This window comes from Procambarus clarkii, chromosome 28 (assembly GCF_040958095.1).
Source record: "Procambarus clarkii isolate CNS0578487 chromosome 28, FALCON_Pclarkii_2.0, whole genome shotgun sequence".
NCBI classification, from domain to species: Eukaryota; Metazoa; Arthropoda; class Malacostraca; order Decapoda; family Cambaridae; genus Procambarus; species Procambarus clarkii.
In genome coordinates this window covers 41,805,363-41,828,179 of record NC_091177.1, presented here as the reverse complement: position 1 = coordinate 41,828,179, position 22,817 = coordinate 41,805,363, and the positions used below count along the sequence as shown (strand labels likewise).

Genomic DNA, 22,817 nt, shown 5'->3' with positions numbered 1-22,817 from the left:
TTTTTTATCCGAATTCTGACTCTCTGCACCTATTTTCAGTTTCAAATTACGACGTTTCATACCGAAAATATGCCAATTACTGAAAACGGCGATGGGTCATATTTTGCCCAAACCCCCCTGCAGTTTTCAAAATGTCTGAAATGTCGGAAATTTGACTCCGAAGCGTGATTTTTGAGCTGAATTCTGACTCTCTGCACCTATTTTCAGTTTTAAATTACGACGTTTCATACCGAAAATATGCCAATTACTGAAAACGGCGATGGGTCATATTTTGCCCAAACCCCCTTGCAGTTTTTAAAATGTCTGAAATGTCGGAAATTTGACTCCTGAGCGTGATTTTTGAGCCGAATTCTGAGTTTCTGCACCTATTTTCAGTTTCAAATTACGACGTTTCATACCGAAAATATGCCAATTACTGTAAACGGCGATGGGTCATATTTTGCCCAAACCCCCCAGCAGTTTTCAAAATGTCTGAAATGTCGGAAATTTGACTCCTGAGCGTGATTTTTTATCCAAATTCTGACTCTCTGCACCTATTTTCAGTTTCAAATTACGACTTTTTATACCGAAAATATGCCAATTACTGAAAACGGCGATGGGTCATATTTTGCCCAAATCCCCCTGCAGTTTTCAAAATGTCTGAAATGTCGGAAATTTGACTCCTGAGCGTGATTTTTGAACCGAATTCTGACTCTCTGTACCTATTTTCAGTTTCAAATTACGACGTTTTATACCGAAAATATGCCAATTACTGAAAACGGCGATGGGTCATATTTGGCCCAAACCCCCCTGCAGTTTTCAAAATGTCTGAAATGTCGAAAATTTGACTCCTGAGCGTGATTCTTGAGCCGAATTCTGACTCTCTGCACCTATTTTCAGTTTCAAATTACGACGTTTGATACCGAAAATATGCCAATTACTGAAAACGGCGATGGGTCATATTTTCACAAACCCCCCTGTAGTTTTTAAAGTTTCTGAAATGTCGGAAATTTGACTCCAGGGCGTGATTTTTGAGCCGAATTCTGACTCTCTGCACCTATTTTCAGTTTCAAATTACGACGTTTCATACCGAAAATATGCCAATTACTGTTAACAACGATGGGTCATATTTTGCCCAAACCCCCCTGCAGTTTTCAAAATGTCTGAAATGTCGGAAATTTGACTCCTGAGCGTGTTTTTTTATCCGAATTCTGACTCTCTGCACCTATTTTCAGTTTCAAATTACGACTTTTATACCGAAAATATGCCAATTTTTAATAACAGGAACCCGGGTTCACCTCTAATCCTTGCTTGTAAGCAGTCATGATGAAAATCGTTAACCAGGCTGTCAGAGTAGAGCAGAGCTTCGATGTGTCACGATGTCTCGCGTTGGTAGTGTGTTTTGAGTGGCGTTGAAGAGGGTAGCATGGTGACAGGACAGGTGGGCCCTGCCTCAGCTCCTGGGCGACGTCGTCTACCGGACGTTTACTTGTTATCCCGGTACTACTGGGCCGGTACACCTTCCGTGCAACCCCTCGTGCAGCTGAGCTTGGGCCGAAGTACAGGGTTGTACCTCATCTGGCGATTCAGCAGCACTCTGTACGGGTAGTGCTGTTCGTACCCGGGACCACCGTGTTGCATCTTGGTTTCCACAGACGACGCAACCGCAGGTTTTGAGAGAGCTGACAAGTCGTTGCAATTAACGTTCTTCTTCGTAGACCACTCGTCTTCCACTTCCGGTTTTCCCGCAGTCTTCACTATGTGGCTGGTGAGCTTGGTTGGTGACCTTGAGACAACTTGCCCACGGTGATGTGACGTTGACTCTGTACTCTGCTCCGTGAAGACAGCATAACTGGACCGGGACAACCTCGTTAGTGACATGAGGTGTCGGCCGGGTGACTGCTCCAGTCACCCTTTCCGGATAACCGATTGGCGAGTTACCCAATCCGCCGTATAGTTTAGTTTAGTTTTAGTTAAGTTTTATTCATTGTCTTTAAAATAAAAACCCTTCATTTGTTGCTTCCCCCCCCCCTCATTTAGTATCTCAGTTTTGATATTAGCGGGTAGGTCAGTGAGGGGTCACTGATTCTGCAAGTAGTGTTAAGCTGAGGTGTTGGGTGGGGTAAAGGTATAAAGCAAGGACGGGTTATTATACCTGCGTGCATCTTGTGGACCCACACATGGATGGGATGTCCCAGCAGCCCTGTACAGACCGCCCCAGCAATCATCTGGGCAGCACACACTGGGGTGGGATATCCCAGCAGCCCTGCACAGACCGCCCCAGCAATCATCTGGGCAGCACACACTGGGGTGGGATATCCCAGCAGCCCTGCACAGACCGCCCCAGCAATTATCTGGGCAGCACACACTGGGGTGGGATATCCCAGCAGCCCTGCACAGACCGCCCCAGCAATCATCTGGGCAGCACACACTGGGGTGGGATATCCCAGCAGCCCTGCACAGACCGCCCCAGCAATTATCTGGGCAGCACACACTGGGGTGGGATATCCCAGCAGCCCTGTACAGATCGCCCTAGCTATAATCCCTAGCCCCACACGGCATGTTTGCCTCAATATTGATTTGCTTAAAGTTTCTTAGTTCGTTGGGGCGGGGCGAGGTTCCCGGCGATGATTGGCCAGTGAACTGGAGTGTAGCCATTTTACGCTGTTTATCTGGATTTTATCGGCTAACTGGTCTCCATTTGTGCAATGACTGCATGTGCATAAATTGTGATGGGATAGCATGATATTTTGGTTGGTTTTCGAACTCTTGGAGGAATGAGATTGGCTCATTATCATAGTTCATTGAATTATTGATTAGCTTTAGGCTAAACAGGTACATATGTTGGTGCCAAATGTGTGGATACTAGTAGGTAAGAATAGTTACCGGAAGGAGCAGTAGTTATGACCAGTTTGGATAATATATGAATACATGAGAGGTTATAATTGTAATTGAGATAGTTACTACCGATAACTAGTAAAGACAATAATTATAATATTATTGTGAGGTTTATGAAAGACCTAAAACCTGTGTAAGTGTACGGCAATATTTCTGGAGGAAACATACATTCTTAATCAAGGTTCTGTAAACAATGTCCTGAACAAGATTGATTGATGAGGATTAAGCCACCAAAGAGGTGGCACGGGCATGAGTAGCCTGCAAATGGTAGATTTTTTGGAGTGAATGTGATCTTTGGTCGTGAAAGGATATACTGCGTGTTGAGCGTGCATTTAAACTGTCAGTCCTTACTATGTGGTTGCTATCGTGGGGGGAGGATACTGCTTGACAGTATTTATGAGGGTGTCCAGCTGCTGAACGCTGTCACGCAGGGAGCAGTCGCACCTCCACAGATCTTCAGTATCATCTATTGATACTGGTAATGGCTTAAAAGGGCCTCCACTTACGGGCTATTCATGCCCGTGCCACCTTTTGGGTGGCTTAATCTTCATCAATCAATCAATGCTGAACGCATTTTTTGATCAGAAGAGTGGCAGTGCTGATGGCTTCAGGGTGGTTACAACAAGATTCAGGGACTGTTAATTCTCTTCTAAGGTCGTTGGTTGCTTCACATTCCAGGAGATAGTGAAGTAGTGGCTTTCCTGTGATTGTTTGGCAGAATATGCATTCCCACTCTCTTAGTTCACTAATTTCCCAGTTGCATCTGTAACCAATACGGCGTCTATAAAACAGAACTGCTATTTTCCTGTGGATTTCTTTCCGGATATTAAACTGTCTAACTGGGTGGCCTGAAGATACCATATTGCAGAGGGCGAACCTTCTTCTACTCTTTGGTGTAGATGGGCTTTGTTGAGACGTGCGAGTTTCTTGGTGATGGTGTTTGTTATGTACTCCTGGCTGGGTTGGATTGTTTTGTGGATCACTGGATGGCGATTTGCCAATTTAGCAGTTTCATCAGCTTTCCTCAATTAATGGGATTCGAACATGGGATGGGATCCAGTTTAGCGTTCCGCGAGCGCTATGTCATGGGTTCGTATCCTGGCCGGGGAGGATTTACTGGGCGCAATTAACTGTAGCCTCTGTTTAACGCAACAGTAAAATGTGTACTTGGATGTAACAACGATTCTTCGCGGCGGGGATCGTATTCCAGGGACCTGCCCGAAACGCTACGCGTACTAGTGGCTGTACAAGAATGTAACAACTCTTGTATATATCTCTCTCTCAAAAAAAAAAGGATGATGTTGAGTCCTTTGCATTTAGCGACTGCTCCAAGATACAAAATGGTGGTAATTATTCATGGGTGAAAAAACATCACCTGTTCTCAGTCATACATTGTGACTTGTTGAGCTCGAAACCGATGCTCCTTGTCTGTGTTTCATCTGACCATCTGAAGAAATTTTCCAGATCAACATATTCCAAGCTGTTCAGTATTTTAAAAGTTTCGATGAGATCCCCCTTGTCATGCCTGGTTTGCAGTGCTTGCTCTGTGGTCCTGAACCGTTCTCGATATGAGAGATGACTTATGAGATAATTTTTGTTGGCCGGTGTTTCACCTAGTCCAGAGCAGCTATGTCCTTCTCATGATGAGAGTTCCGTGCTTGGATACAGTAATCCAAGTGGAGGCGCACTAGAGATTTGTACAATTGAATCACTACCTTCTTTTCCTTGAAGTCGAAGTATTCTTGATTATTCCAAGAGTTTGATTAACTTTTTTTGACTGCTGCACCCACCTGTTGAGCAACTATCGCTGAGTGGTGGATGTTGACTCCAAGGTCTTTTTCTTCACCAATCTGCTGTAAAGTAATGTATTATTTTGGTAGTTGTGGCATTGGTTGTTATGCCCCACATGCAGGGTCTTGCATTTGTCAATATTTTAAAGCATTTGCCAGTCATCTGTCTATTTGTAGAGTTCCTGCAGGTCTCTCTGTACGGCTTGAACATCATTATCATTCCCCACGTTCCCATATATCTTCGTGTCATCTGCAAATTTGCTGATGTGGTTTGTAATGTTCTCATCTGTGTCATTGATGTATATGACAAATAGGGTTGGCCCCAAAATGGACCCCTGGGGCACCCCACTTACCACATTTCTCCATCATTCACAATCAGCACCACTCTTTGTTTTCTTTGTTTTAACCATTGTTTTATCCATTCTAGTATTCTTACCTATATTCCATGTGCCTGTAATTCCATTGCCAATCTTTCATCTGGTACCTTATTAAAGGCTTCAGCAAAATCCACGAATTCTTCATTAACTGGAAATCCTGTGTCTGAGTGACTGGTTACCGTTTCCGAAGACATGAGCAGGTTAGTAAGGCAGGATATATCCTTAAACTCGGCACAACATACCCATGTTGTGTCGCGTTTACAACATTGTTCACTGAAAGATGGTGAATGATTCACCCTCGCCTGCTCTCACCCTCGTCCACTCTCACCCTCGTCCACTCTCACCCTCGCCCACTCTCACCCTCGCCCACTCTCATCCTCGCCTGCTCTCACCCTCGTCCACTCTCACCCTCGTCCACTCTCACCCTCGTCCACTCTCACCCTCGTCCACTCTCACCCTCGCCCACTCTCACCCTCGCCCACTCTCATCCTCGCCTGCTCTCACCCTCGCCAGCTCTCACCCTCGCCTGCTCTCACCCTCGCCTACTCTCACCCTCGCCTACTCTCACTCTCGCCCACTCTCACCCTCGTCCACTCTCACCCTCGCCTGCTCTCACCCTCGCCTGCTCTCACCCTCGCCCACTCTCACCCTCGTCTACTCTCATCCTCGTCCACTCTCACCCTCGTCCGCTCTCACCCTCGCCCACTCTCACCCTCGCCTGCTCTCACCCTCGTCCGCTCTCACCTTCGCCAGCTCTCACCCTCGCCTGCTCTCACCCTCGCCTACTCTCACCCTCGCCTACTCTCACTCTCGCCCACTCTCACCCTCGTCCACTCTCACCCTCGCCTGCTCTCACCCTCGCCTGCTCTCACCCTCGTCCACTCTCACCCTCGTCCACTCTCACCCTCACCCACTCTCACCCTCGCCCACTCTCACCCTCACCCACTCTCACCCTCGCCTCTTGTCACTCCCCGGGTGACAAAAGTTGAAAATTAGCATTGAGTTGCCGGTGACATTTTGTTCAGACTAGAAGCGGAGCATCAGCGGTTGCATTAACATTTGATAACAAGGAAAAGGGCGCCGGAAGTGACCAAAGAAGACGAAGCTTTTGTTTAAAGTTTGTTCTTTGGTAAAATATAAAGTTGTGTTATTATATCGGCGAGGCCGCGTCCAGGTGGGGTCACCGTGTCAGTGTAGGAGTCACCTCGCAACCTTCACACCTCCTGGAGGAGAGTCTTCGCATAGTCTACACTCATCCTGAAGGAGAGTTTCCGTGCATTCTTGATTGTTTCTTACGAAGAGTCTTCGAGCACTCTTCCTGAAGGCGAGTCTACGAGCAGTCTTGACTGTTCCTGAAGGCGAGTGTTCAAGCAGTCTTGACTGTTCCTGAAGGCGAGTGTTCAAGCAGTCTTGACTGTTCCTGAAGGCGAGTCTTCAAGCAGTCTTGACTGTTCCTGAAGGCGAGTCTACGAGCAGTCTTGACTGTTCCTGAAGGCGAGTCTTCAAGCAGTCTTGACTGTTCCTGAAGGCGAGTCTTCAAGCAGTCTTGACTGTTCCTGAAGGCGAGTCTTCAAGCAGTCTTGACTGTTCCTGAAGGCGAGTCTACGAGCAGTCTTGACTGTTCCTGAAGGCGAGTGTTCGAGCAGTCTTGACTGTTCCTGAAGGCGAGTGTTCGAGCAGTCTTGACTGTTCCTGAAGGCGAGTGTTCGAGCAGTCTTGACTGTTCCTGAAGGCGAATGTTCGAGCAGTCTTGACTGTTCCTGAAGGCGAGTGTTCGAGCAGTCTTGACTGTTCCTGAAGGCGAGTCTTCAAGCAGTCTTGACTGTTCCTGAAGGCGAGTCTTCAAGCAGTCTTGACTGTTCCTGAAGGCGAGTCTTCAAGCAGTCTTGACTGTTCCTGAAGGCGAGTCTACGAGCAGTCTTGACTGTTCCTGAAGGCGAGTCTTCAAGCAGTCTTGACTGTTCCTGAAGGCCAGTCTTCAAGCAGTCTTGACTGTTCCTGAAGGCGAGTCTTCAAGCAGTCTTGACTGTTCCTGAAGGCGAGTCTTCAAACAGTCTTGACTGTTCCTGAAGGCCAGTCTTCAAGCAGTCTTGACTGTTCCTGAAGGCCAGTCTTCAAGCAGTCTTGACTGTTCCTGAAGGCGAGTCTTCAAGCAGTCTTGACTGTTCCTGAAGGGGAGTCTTCAAGCAGTCTTGACTGTTCCTGAAGGCAAGTCTTCGAGCAGTCTTGACTGTTCCTGAAGGCGAGTCTTCAAGCAGTCTTGACTGTTCCTGAAGGCGAGTCTTCAAGCAGTCTTGACTGTTCCTGAAGGCGAGTCTTCGAGCAGTCTTGACTGTTCCTGAAGGCCAGTCTTCAAGCAGTCTTGACTGTTCCTGAAGGCGAGTCTTCAAGCAGTCTTGACTGTTCCTGAAGGCCAGTCTTCAAGCAGTCTTGACTGTTCCTGAAGGCGAGTCTTCAAGCAGTATTGACTGTTCCTGAAGGCGAGTCTTCAAGCAGTCTTGACTGTTCCTGAAGGCGAGTCTTCAAGCAGTCTTGACTGTTCCTGAAGGCCAGTCTTCAAGCAGTCTTGACTGTTCCTGAAGGCGAGTCTTCAAGCAGTCTTGACTGTTCCTGAAGGCGAGTCTTCAAGCAGTCTTGACTGTTCCTGAAGGCCAGTCTTCAAGCAGTCTTGACTGTTCCTGAAGGCGAGTCTTCAAGCAGTCTTGACTGTTCCTGAAGGCGAGTCTTCAAGCAGTCTTGACTGTTCCTGAAGGGGAGTCTTCAAGCAGTCTTGACTGTTCCTGAAGGCAAGTCTTCGAGCAGTCTTGACTGTTCCTGAAGGCGAGTCTTCAAGCAGTCTTGACTGTTCCTGAAGGCGAGTCTTCAAGCAGTCTTGACTGTTCCTGAAGGCGAGTCTTCAAGAAGTCTTGACTGTTCCTGAAGGCGAGTCTTCAAGAAGTCTTGACTGTTCCTGAAGGCGAGTCTTCAAGCAGTCTTGACTGTTCCTGAAGGTGAGTCTTCAAGAAGTCTTGACTGTTCCTGAAGAATCTTCACTGCAGTGAAAATTAATATATTTGCAACCTTCTATTTTTTCTCTATATTTATTGTTTGACATCATATTCTATTAAAAAAAGTTGTTTATGTAGCCAGTGACATAAACAGGAAGAGGGCCTCCACCCACACCACACAATACGGCCGGTGAAGTACCTCACTACAAGGTTCTTGAATATGTCCAAATTTGAAGTAGTTCAAATCCTATTTCTTGATACTTTTGAGTTTTTTCTTCTCTCCGCCTCCAGTGTGAATGTTGTTGCTAATGGTGTGTGTGCCGAGGACTGTGGCGGCTTGTTGTTGCTAATGGTGTGTGTGCCGAGGACTGTGGCGGCTTGTTGTTGCTAATGGTGTGTGTGCCGAGGACTGTGGCGGCTTGTTGTTGCTAATGGTGTGTGTGCCGAGGACTGTGGCGGCTTGTTGTTGCTAATGGTGTGTGTGCCGAGGACTGTGGCGGCTTGTTGTTGCTAATGGTGTGTGCCGAGGACTGTGGCGGCTTGTTGCTAATGGTGTGTGTTCCGAGGACTGTGGCGGCTTGTTGTTGCTAATGGTGTGTGCCGAGGACTGTGGCGGCTTGTTGTTGCTAATGGTGCGTGCCGAGGACTGTGGCGGCTCTGAACCATTGATCAGCTCCCCGTTGTTAAGTCAAGTACACATATTACTATTGTTACTATTATCATTTGTTATGTTATCTTCTGTAGTACTAAAGAAATGCAAAATATTCTTTTGCTTCTAATAACTCATTATGGGTTTACTGCATTCCAATCTGAAGCCAAACAAGGAATGATAGTTATTAAAAAAAAGTTACATACAGTACACAGTTACATACAGTACACAGTTACATACAGTACACAGTTACATACAGTACACAGTTACATACAGTACACAGTTACATACAGTACACAGTTACATACAGTACACAGTTACATACAGTACACAGTTACATACAGTACACAGTTACATACAGTACACAGTTACATACAGTACACAGTTACATACAGTACACAGTTATATACAGTACACAGTGACATACAGTACACAGTTACATACAGTACACAGTTACATACAGTACACAGTTGCATACAGTACACAGTTACATACAGTACACAGTTACATACAGTACACAGTTACATACAGTACACAGTTACATACAGTACACAGTTACATACAGTACACAGTTACATACAGTACACAGTTACATACAGTACACAGTTACATACAGTACACAGTCACATACAGTACACAGTTACATACAGTACACAGTTACATACAGTACACAGTTACATACAGTACACAGTCACATACAGTACACAGTCACATACAGTACACAGTTACATACAGTACACAGTTACATACAGTACACAGTTACATACAGTACACAGTTACATACAGTACACAGTTACATACAGTACACAGTTACATACAGTACACAGTTACATACAGTACACAGTTACATACAGTACACAGTTACATACAGTACACAGTCACATACAGTACACAGTTACATACAGTACACAGTTACATACAGTACACAGTTACATACAATACACATTTACATACAATACACAGTTACATACAGTACACAGTTACATACAGTACACAGTTACATACAGTACACAGTTACATACAGTACACAGTCACATACAGTACACAGTTACATACAGTACACAGTTACATACAGTACACAGTTACATACAGTACACAGTTACATACAGTACACAGTTACATACAGTACACAGTGACATACAGTACACAGTTACATACAATACACAGTTACATACAGTACACAGTTACATACAATACACAGTTACATACAGTACACAGTTACATACAATACACAGTTACATACAGTACACAGTTACATACAGTACACAGTTACATACAATACACAGTTACATACAGTACACAGTTACATACAATACACAGTTACATACAGTACACAGTTACATACAATACACAGTTACATACAGTACACAGTTACATACAATACACAGTTACATACAGTACACAGTTACATACAATACACAGTTACATACAATACACAGTTACATACAATACACAGTGACATACAGTACACAGTGACATACAGTACACAGTTACATACAATACACAGTTACATACAATACACAGTTACATACAATACACAGTTACATACAATACACAGTTACATACAATACACAGTTACATACAGTACACAGTGACATACAGTACACAGTTACATACAATACACAGTTACATACAATACACAGTTACATACAATACACAGTTACATACAATACACAGTTACATACAATACACAGTTACATACAATACACAGTTACATACAGTACACAGTGACATACAGTACACAGTTACATACAATACACAGTTACATACAATACACAGTTACATACAGTACACAGTTACATACAATACACAGTTACATACAATACACAGTTACATACAGTACACAGTTACATACAGTACACAGTCACATACAGTACACAGTTACATACAGTACACAGTTACATACAGTACACAGTCACATACAATACACAGTTACATACAGTACACAGTTACATACAATACACAGTTACATACAATACACAGTTACATACAGTACACAGTTACATACAGTACACAGTCACATACAGTACACAGTTACATACAGTACACAGTTACATACAGTACACAGTCACATACAATACACAGTTACATACAATACACAGTTACATACAATACACAGTTACATACAGTACACAGTCACATACAGTACACAGTTACATACAGTACACAGTTACATACAATACACAGTTACATACAGTACACAGTCACATACAGTACACAGTTACATACAGTACACAGTTACATACAATACACAGTCACATACAGTACACAGTCACATACAGTGCACAGTTACATACAGTACACAGTCACATACAGTACACAGTTACATACAGTACACAGTTACATACAGTACACAGTTACATACAGTACACAGTTACATACAGTACACAGTCACATACAGTACACAGTCACATACAGTACACAGTCACATACAGTACACAGTCACATACAGTACACAGTTACATACAGTACACAGTCACATACAGTACACAGTTACATACAGTACACAGTCACATACAGTACACAGTCACATACAGTACACAGTTACATACAGTACACAGTTACATACAGTACACAGTCACATACAGTACACAGTCACATACAGTACACAGTCACATACAATACACAGTTACATACAGTACACAGTCACATACAGTACACAGTCACATACAATACACAGTCACATACAGTACACAGTCACATACAGTACACAGTCACATACAGTACACAGTTACATACAGTACACAGTTACATACAGTACACAGTCACATACAGTACACAGTGACATACAGTACACAGTGACATACAGTACACAGTCACATACAGTACACAGTCACATACAGTACACAGTGACATACAGTACACAGTCACATACAGTACACAGTCACATACAGTACACAGTCACATACAATACACAGTTACATACAGTACACAGTGACATACAGTACACAGTCACATACAGTACACAGTCACATACAGTACACAGTCACATACAGTACACAGTGACATACAGTACACAGTCACATACAGTACACAGTCACATACAATACACAGTTACATACAGTACACAGTCACATACAGTACACAGTCACATACAATACACAGTCACATACAGTACACAGTCACATACAGTACACAGTCACATACAGTACACAGTTACATACAGTACACAGTTACATACAGTACACAGTCACATACAGTACACAGTGACATACAGTACACAGTGACATACAGTACACAGTCACATACAGTACACAGTCACATACAGTACACAGTGACATACAGTACACAGTCACATACAGTACACAGTCACATACAGTACACAGTCACATACAATACACAGTTACATACAGTACACAGTGACATACAGTACACAGTCACATACAGTACACAGTCACATACAGTACACAGTCACATACAGTACACAGTGACATACAGTACACAGTCACATACAGTACACAGTCACATACAGTACACAGTCACATACAGTACACAGTCACATACAGTACACAGTTACATACAGTACACAGTCACATACAGTACACAGTCACATACAGTACACAGTCACATACAGTACACAGTCACATACAGTACACAGTCACATACAGTACACAGTCACATACAGTACACAGTCACATACAGTACACAGTCACATACAGTACACAGTCACATACAGTACACAGTCACATACAGTACACAGTGACATACAGTACACAGTCACATACAGTACACAGTCACATACAGTACACAGTCACATACAGTACACAGTCACATACAGTACACAGTCACATACAATACACAGTTACATACAGTACACAGTCACATACAGTACACAGTCACATACAGTACACAGTCACATACAGTACACAGTCACATACAGTACACAGTCACATACAGTACACAGTCACATACAGTACACAGTCACATACAGTACACAGTCACATACAATACACAGTTACATACAGTACACAGTCACATACAGTACACAGTCACATACAGTACACAGTCACATACAATACACAGTTACATACAGTACACAGTCACATACAGTACACAGTCACATACAATACACAGTCACATACAGTACACAGTCACATACAGTACACAGTCACATACAGTACACAGTTACATACAGTACACAGTTACATACAGTACACAGTCACATACAGTACACAGTGACATACAGTACACAGTGACATACAGTACACAGTCACATACAGTACACAGTCACATACAGTACACAGTGACATACAGTACACAGTCACATACAGTACACAGTCACATACAGTACACAGTCACATACAATACACAGTTACATACAGTACACAGTGACATACAGTACACAGTCACATACAGTACACAGTCACATACAGTACACAGTCACATACAGTACACAGTGACATACAGTACACAGTCACATACAGTACACAGTCACATACAGTACACAGTCACATACAGTACACAGTCACATACAGTACACAGTTACATACAGTACACAGTCACATACAGTACACAGTCACATACAGTACACAGTCACATACAGTACACAGTCACATACAGTACACAGTCACATACAGTACACAGTCACATACAGTACACAGTCACATACAGTACACAGTCACATACAGTACACAGTCACATACAGTACACAGTCACATACAGTACACAGTGACATACAGTACACAGTCACATACAGTACACAGTCACATACAGTACACAGTCACATACAGTACACAGTCACATACAGTACACAGTCACATACAATACACAGTTACATACAGTACACAGTCACATACAGTACACAGTCACATACAGTACACAGTCACATACAGTACACAGTCACATACAGTACACAGTCACATACAGTACACAGTCACATACAGTACACAGTCACATACAGTACACAGTCACATACAATACACAGTTACATACAGTACACAGTCACATACAGTACACAGTTACATACAATACACAGTCACATACAGTACACAGTTACATACAGTACACAGTCACATACAGTACACAGTCACATACAGTACACAGTTACATACAGTACACAGTTACATACAGTACACAGTTACATACAGTACACAGTCACATACAGTACACAGTTACATACAATACACAGTCACATACAGTACACAGTTACATACAATACACAGTTACATACAGTACACAGTTACATACAGTACACAGTTACAAACAATACACAGTTACATACAGTACACAGTCACATACAGTACACAGTCACATACAGTACACAGTTACATACAGTACACAATTACATACAGTACACAGTTACATACAATACACAGTTACATACAGTACACAGTTACATACAGTACACAGTTACATACAATACACAGTTACATACAGTACACAGTCACATACAGTACACAGTCACATACAGTACACAGTTACATACAGTACACAGTTACATACAGTACACAGTTACATACAATACACAGTTACATACAGTACACAGTTACATACAATACACAGTCACATACAGTACACAGTGACATACAGTACACAGTGACATACAGTACACAGTTACATACAGTACACAGTTACATACAGTACACAGTCACATACAGTACACAGTGACATACAGTACACAGTTACATACAGTACACAGTCACATACAGTACACAGTGACATACAGTACACAGTCACATACAGTACACAGTGACATACAGTACACAGTCACATACAATACACAGTTACATACAGTACACAGTCACATACAGTACACAGTCACATACAGTACACAGTTACATACAGTACACAGTCACATACAGTACACAGTGACATACAGTACACAGTGACATACAGTACACAGTTACATACAGTACACAGTTACATACAGTACACAGTTACATACAGTACACAGTCACATACAGTACACAGTCACATACAGTACACAGTCACATACAGTACACAGTCACATACAGTACACAGTCACATACAGTACACAGTTACATACAGTACACAGTCACATACAGTACACAGTCACATACAATACACAGTTACATACAGTACACAGTCACATACAGTACACAGTCACATACAGTACACAGTCACATACAATACACAGTCACATACAGTACACAGTTACATACAGTACACAGTCACATACAGTACACAGTGACATACAGTACACAGTGACATACAATACACAGTCACATACAATACACAGTCACATACAATACACAGTCACATACAATACACAGTCACATACAGTACACAGTCACATACAGTACACAGTCACATACAGTACACAGTCACATACAATACACAGTCACATACAGTACACAGTCACATACAATACACAGTCACATACAATACACAGTCACATACAGTACACAGTGACATACAATACACAGTCACATACAATACACAGTCACATACAATACACAGTCACATACAGTACACCGTCACATACAGTACACAGTCACATACAATACACAGTCACATACAATACACAGTCACATACAGTACACAGTCACATACAGTACACAGTCACATACAGTACACAGTCACATACAGTACACAGTCACATACAGTACACAGTCACATACAGTACACAGTCACATACAGTACACAGTCACATACAGTACACAGTCACATACAGTACACAGTCACATACAGTACACAGTCACATACAGTACACAGTCACATACAGTACACAGTCACATACAGTACACAGTCACATACAGTACACAGTCACATACAGTACACAGTCACATACAGTACACAGTTACATACAGTACACAGTCACATACAGTACACAGTCACATACAGTACACAGTCACATACAGTACACAGTCACATACAGTACACAGTCACATACAGTACACAGTCACATACAGTACACAGTCACATACAGTACACAGTCACATACAGTACACAGTCACATACAGTACACAGTCACATACAGTACACAGTCACATACAGTACACAGTCACATACAGTACACAGTCACATACAGTACACAGTCACATACAGTACACAGTTACATACAGTACACAGTCACATACAGTACACAGTTACATACAGTACACAGTTACATACAGTACACAGTCACATACAGTACACAGTCACATACAGTACACAGTCACATACAGTACACAGTTACATACAGTACACAGTCACATACAGTACACAGTCACATACAGTACACAGTTACATACAGTACACAGTCACATACAGTACACAGTTACATACAGTACACAGTTACATACAGTACACAGTCACATACAGTACACAGTAAACATGACCATCCAGTACACAGTCACATACAGTACACAGTCACATACAGTACACAGTACATACAGTACACAGTCACATACAGTACACAGTCACATACAGTACACAGTCACATACAGTACACAGTCACATACAAGTACACAGTCACATACAGTACACAGTCACATTACAGTACACAGTCACATACAGTACACAGTCACATACAGTACACAGTCACATACAGTACACAGTCACATACAGTACACAGTCACATACAGTACACAGTCACATACAGTACACAGTCACATACAGTACACAGTCACATACAGTACACAGTCACATACAGTACACAGTCACAATACACGGTACTACAGTCAAGTACATACAGTACACAGTCACATACAGTACACAGTCACATACAGTACACAGTCACATACAGTACACAGTCACATACAGTACACAGTCACATACAGTACACAGTTCACATACAGTACACAGTCACATACAGTACACAGTCACATACAGTACACAGTCACATACAGTACCAGTCACATACAGTACACAGTCACATACAGTACACAGTCACATACAGTACACAGTCACATACAGTACACAGTCACATACAGTACACAGTCACATACAGTACACAGTCACATACAGTACACAGTCACATACAGTACACAGTCACATACAGTACACAGTCACATACAGTACACAGTCACATACAGTACACAGTCACATACAGTACACAGTCACATACAGTACACAGTCACATACAGTACACAGTCACATACAGTACACAGTCACATACAGTACACAGTCACATACAGTACACAGTCACATACAGTACACAGTCACATACAGTACACAGTCACATACAGTACACAGTCACATACAGTACACAGTCACATACAGTACACAGTCACATACAGTACACAGTCACATACAGTACACAGTCACATACAGTACACAGTCACATACAGTACACAGTCACATACAGTACACAGTCACATACAGTACACAGTCACATACAGTACACAGTCACATACAGTACACAGTCACATACAGTACACAGTCACATACAGTACACAGTCACATACAGTACACAGTCACATACAGTACACAGTCACATACAGTACACAGTCACATACAGTACACAGTTACATACAATACACAGTCACATACAGTACACAGTCACATACAATACACAGTTACATACAGTACACAGTCACATACAGTACACAGTTACATACAGTACACAGTCACATACAGTACACAGTCACATACAGTACACAGTCACATACAGTACACAGTCACATACAGTACACAGTCACACACAGTACACAGTCACATACAGTACACAGTCACATACAGTACACAGTCACATACAGTACACAGTCACATACAGTACACAGTCACATACAGTACACAGTCACATACAGTACACAGTCACACACAGTACACAGTCACACACAGTACACAGTCACATACAGTACACAGTCACATACAGTACACAGTCACATACAGTACACAGTCACACACAGTACACAGTCACATACAGTACACAGTCACATACAGTACACAGTCACATACAGTACACAGTCACATACAGTACACAGTCACATACAGTACACAGTCACACACAGTACACAGTCACATACAGTACACAGTCACACACAGTACAGTCACACACAGTACACAGTCACATACAGTACACAGTCACATACAGTACACAGTCACATACAGTACACAGTCACATACAGTACACAGTCACATACAGTACACAGTCACATACAGTACACAGTCACATACAGTACACAGTCACATACAGTACACAGTCACATACAGTACACAGTCACATACAGTACACAGTCACATACAGTACACAGTCACATACAGTACACAGTCACATACAGTACACAGTCACATACAGTACACAGTCACATACAGTACACAGTCACATACAGTACACAGTCACATACAGTACACAGTCACATACAGTACACAGTCACATACAGTACACAGTCACATACAGTACACAGTCACATACAGTACACAGTCACATACAGTACACAGTCACATACAGTACACAGTCACATACAGTACACAGTCACATACAGTACACAGTCACATACAGTACACAGTCACATACAGTACACAGTCACATACAGTACACAGTCACATACAGTACACAGTCACATACAGTACACAGTCACATACAGTACACAGTCACATACAGTACACAGTCACATACAGTACACAGTCACATACAGTACACAGTCACATACAGTACACAGTCACATACAGTACACAGTCACATACAGTACACAGTCACATACAGTACACAGTCACATACAGTACACAGTCACATACAGTACACAGTCACATACAGTACACAGTCACACACAGTACACAGTCACATACAGTACACAGTCACATACAGTACACAGTCACATACAGTACACAGTCACATACAGTACACAGTCACATACAGTACACAGTCACATACAGTACACAGTCACATACAGTACACAGTCACATACAGTACACAGTCACATACAGTACACAGTCACATACAGTACACAGTCACATACAGTACACAGTCACATACAGTACACAGTCACATACAGTACACAGTCACATACAGTACACAGTCACATACAGTACACAGTCACATACAGTACACAGTCACATACAGTACACAGTCACATACAGTACACAGTCACATACAGTACACAGTCACATACAGTACACAGTCACATACAGTACACAGTCACATACAGTACACAGTCACATACAGTACACAGTCACATACAGTACACAGTCACATACAGTACACAGTCACATACAGTACACAGTCACATACAGTACACAGTCACATACAGTACACAGTCACATACAGTACACAGTCACATACAGTACACAGTCACATACAGTACACAGTCACATACAGTACACAGTCACATACAGTACACAGTCACATACAGTACACAGTCACATACAGTACACAGTCACATACAGTACACAGTCACATACAGTACACAGTCACATACAGTACACAGTCACATACAGTACACAGTCACATACAGTACACAGTCACATACAGTACACAGTCACATACAGTACACAGTCACATACAGTACACAGTCACATACAGTACACAGTCACATACAGTACACAGTCACATACAGTACACAGTCACATACAGTACACAGTCACATACAGTACACAGTCACATACAGTACACAGTCACATACAGTACACAGTCACACAGTACACAGTCACATACAGTACACAGTCACATACAGTACACAGTCACATACAGTACACAGTCACATACAGTACACAGTCACATACAGTACACAGTCACATACAGTACACAGTCACATACAGTACACAGTCACATACAGTACACAGTCACATACAGTACACAGTCACATACAGTACACAGTCACATACAGTACACAGTCACATACAGTACACAGTCACATACAGTACACAGTCACATACAGTACACAGTCACATACAGTACACAGTCACATACAGTACACAGTCACATACAGTACACAGTCACATACAGTACACAGTCACATACAGTACACAGTCACATACAGTACACAGTCACATACAGTACACAGTCACATACAGTACACAGTCACATACAGTACACAGTCACATACAGTACACAGTCACATACAGTACACAGTCACATACAGTACACAGTCACATACAGTACACAGTCACATACAGTACACAGTCACATACAGTACACAGTCACATACAGTACACAGTCACATACAGTACACAGTCACATACAGTACACAGTCACATACAGTACACAGTCACATACAGTACACAGTCACATACAGTACACAGTCACATACAGTACACAGTCACATACAGTACACAGTCCATACAGTACAACAGTCACATACAGTACACAGTCACATACAGTACACAGTCACACACAGTACACAGTCACATACAGTACACAGTCACATACAGTACACAGTCACATACAGTACACAGTCACATACAGTACACAGTCACATACAGTACACAGTCACATACAGTACACAGTCACACACAGTACACAGTCACACACAGTACAACAGTCACATACAGTACACAGTCACATACAGTACACAGTCACATACAGTACACAGTCACATACAGTACACAGTCACATACAGTACACAGTCACATCACAGTACACAGTCACATACAGTACACAGTCACATACAGTACACAGTCACATACAGTACACAGTCACATACAGTACACAGTCACATACAGTACACAGTCACATACAGTACACAGTCACATACAGTACACAGTCACATACAGTACACAGTCATACACAGTACACAGTCACATACAGTACACAGTCACATACAGTACACAGTCACATACAGTACACAGTCACATACAGTACACAGTCACATACAGTACACAGTCACACACAGTACACAGTCACATACAGTACACAGTCACATACAGTACACAGTCACATACAGTACACAGTCACATACAGTACACAGTCACATACAGTACACAGTCACATACAGTACACAGTCACATACAGTACACAGTCACATACAGTACACAGTCACACACAGTACACAGTCACATACAGTACACAGTCACATACAGTACACAGTCACATACAGTACACAGTCACATACAGTACACAGTCACATACAGTACACAGTCACATACAGTACACAGTCACATACAGTACACAGTCACATACAGTACACAGTCACATACAGTACACAGTCACATACAGTACACAGTCACATACAGTACACAGTCACATACAGTACACAGTCACATACAGTACACAGTCACATACAGTACACAGTCACACACAGTACACAGTCACATACAGTACACAGTCACATACAGTACACAGTCACATACAGTACACAGTCACATACAGTACACAGTCACATACAGTACACAGTCACATACAGTACACAGTCACACACAGTACACAGTCACATACAGTACACAGTCACATACAGTACACAGTCACACACAGTACACAGTCACATACAGTACACAGTCACATACAGTACACAGTCACACACAGTACACAGTCACACACAGTACACAGTCACACACAGTACACAGTCACACACAGTACACAGTCACACACAGTACACAGTCACACACAGTACACAGTCACATACAGTACACAGTCACACACAGTACACAGTCACATACAGTACACAGTCACACACAGTACACAGTCACACACAGTACACAGTCACACACAGTACACAGTCACACACAGTACACAGTCACACACAGTACACAGTCACACACAGTACACAGTCACACACAGTACACAGTCACACACAGTACACAGTCACACACAGTACACAGTCACACACAGTACACAGTCACACACAGTACACAGTCACATACAGTACACAGTCACACACAGTACACAGTCACATACAGTACACAGTCACATACAGTACACAGTCACACACAGTACACAGTCACACACAGTACACAGTCACACACAGTACACAGTCACATACAGTACACAGTCACGTACAGTACACAGTCACATACAGTACACAGTCACATACAGTACACAGTCACACACAGTACACAGTCACATACAGTACACAGTCACATACAGTACACAGTCACATACAGTACACAGTCACATACAGTACACAGTCACATACAGTACACAGTCACATACAGTACACAGTCACATACAGTACACAGTCACATACAGTACACAGTCACATACAGTACACAGTCACATACAGTACACAGTCACATACAGTACACAGTCACATACAGTACACAGTCACACACAGTACACAGTCACATACAGTACACAGTCACATACAGTACACAGTCACATACAATACACAAGTAAAATGCAAAATTTAGATTATAAGAATTTCTTAAAATATTATTTTTGTATAATTATTAATAAAACATAAAATATGCAAAATAATGTCTAGATTTTTCTGCGGACCACCAGTGGACCACCAGTGGACCACCAGTGGACCACCAGTGGACCACCAGTGGACCACCAGTGGACCACCAGTGGACCACCAGTGGACCGCGGACCACCAGTGGACCACCAGTGGACCACCAGTGGACCACCAGTGGACCACCAGTGGACCGCGGACCACCAGTGGACCGCGGACCACCAGTGGACCGCGGACCACCAGTGGACCGCGGACCACCAGTGGACCGCGGACCACCAGTGGACCAATAGTGGACCGCGGACCACCAGTGGACCAATAGTGGACCGCGGACCACCAGTGGACCGCGGACCACCAGTGGACCAATAGTGGACCGCGGACCACCAGTGGACCGCGGACCACCAGTGGACCAATAGTGGACCGCGGACCACCAGTGGACCGCGGACCACCAGTGGACCAATAGTGGACCGCGGACCACCAGTGGACCAATAGTGGACCGCGGACCACCAGTGGACCGCGGACCACCAGTGGACCAATAGTGGACCGCGGACCACCAGTGGACCGCGGACCACCAGTGGACCAATAGTGGACCGCGGACCACCAGTGGACCGCGGACCACCAGTGGACCAATAGTGGACCGCGGACCACCAGTGGACCGCGGACCACCAGTGGACCAATAGTGGACCGCGGACCACCAGTGGACCGCGGACCACCAGTGGACCAATAGTGGACCGCGGACCACCAGTGGACCGCGGACCACCAGTGGACCAATAGTGGACCGCGGACCACCAGTGGACCGCGGACCACCAGTGGACCGCGGACCACCAGTGGACCGCGGACCACCAGTGGACCAATAGTGGACCGCGGACCACCAGTGGACCGCGGACCACCAGTGGACCAATAGTGGACCGCGGACCACCAGTGGACCG

The 22,817-nt window shown here is 43.3% G+C and overlaps 1 protein-coding gene across 1 annotated transcript; it reads left to right on the top strand.

Moving 5' to 3' along the window:
• Positions 1–5,324: 5,324 nt before the first annotated feature.
• On the top strand, positions 5,325–6,023 carry LOC138369466 (uncharacterized). Its single transcript, XM_069332720.1, has one exon. The coding sequence runs from the start codon at positions 5,325–5,327 to the stop codon at positions 6,021–6,023; it is 699 nt and encodes a 232-aa protein (XP_069188821.1).
• The last annotated feature ends 16,794 nt before the right edge of the window (positions 6,024–22,817 follow it).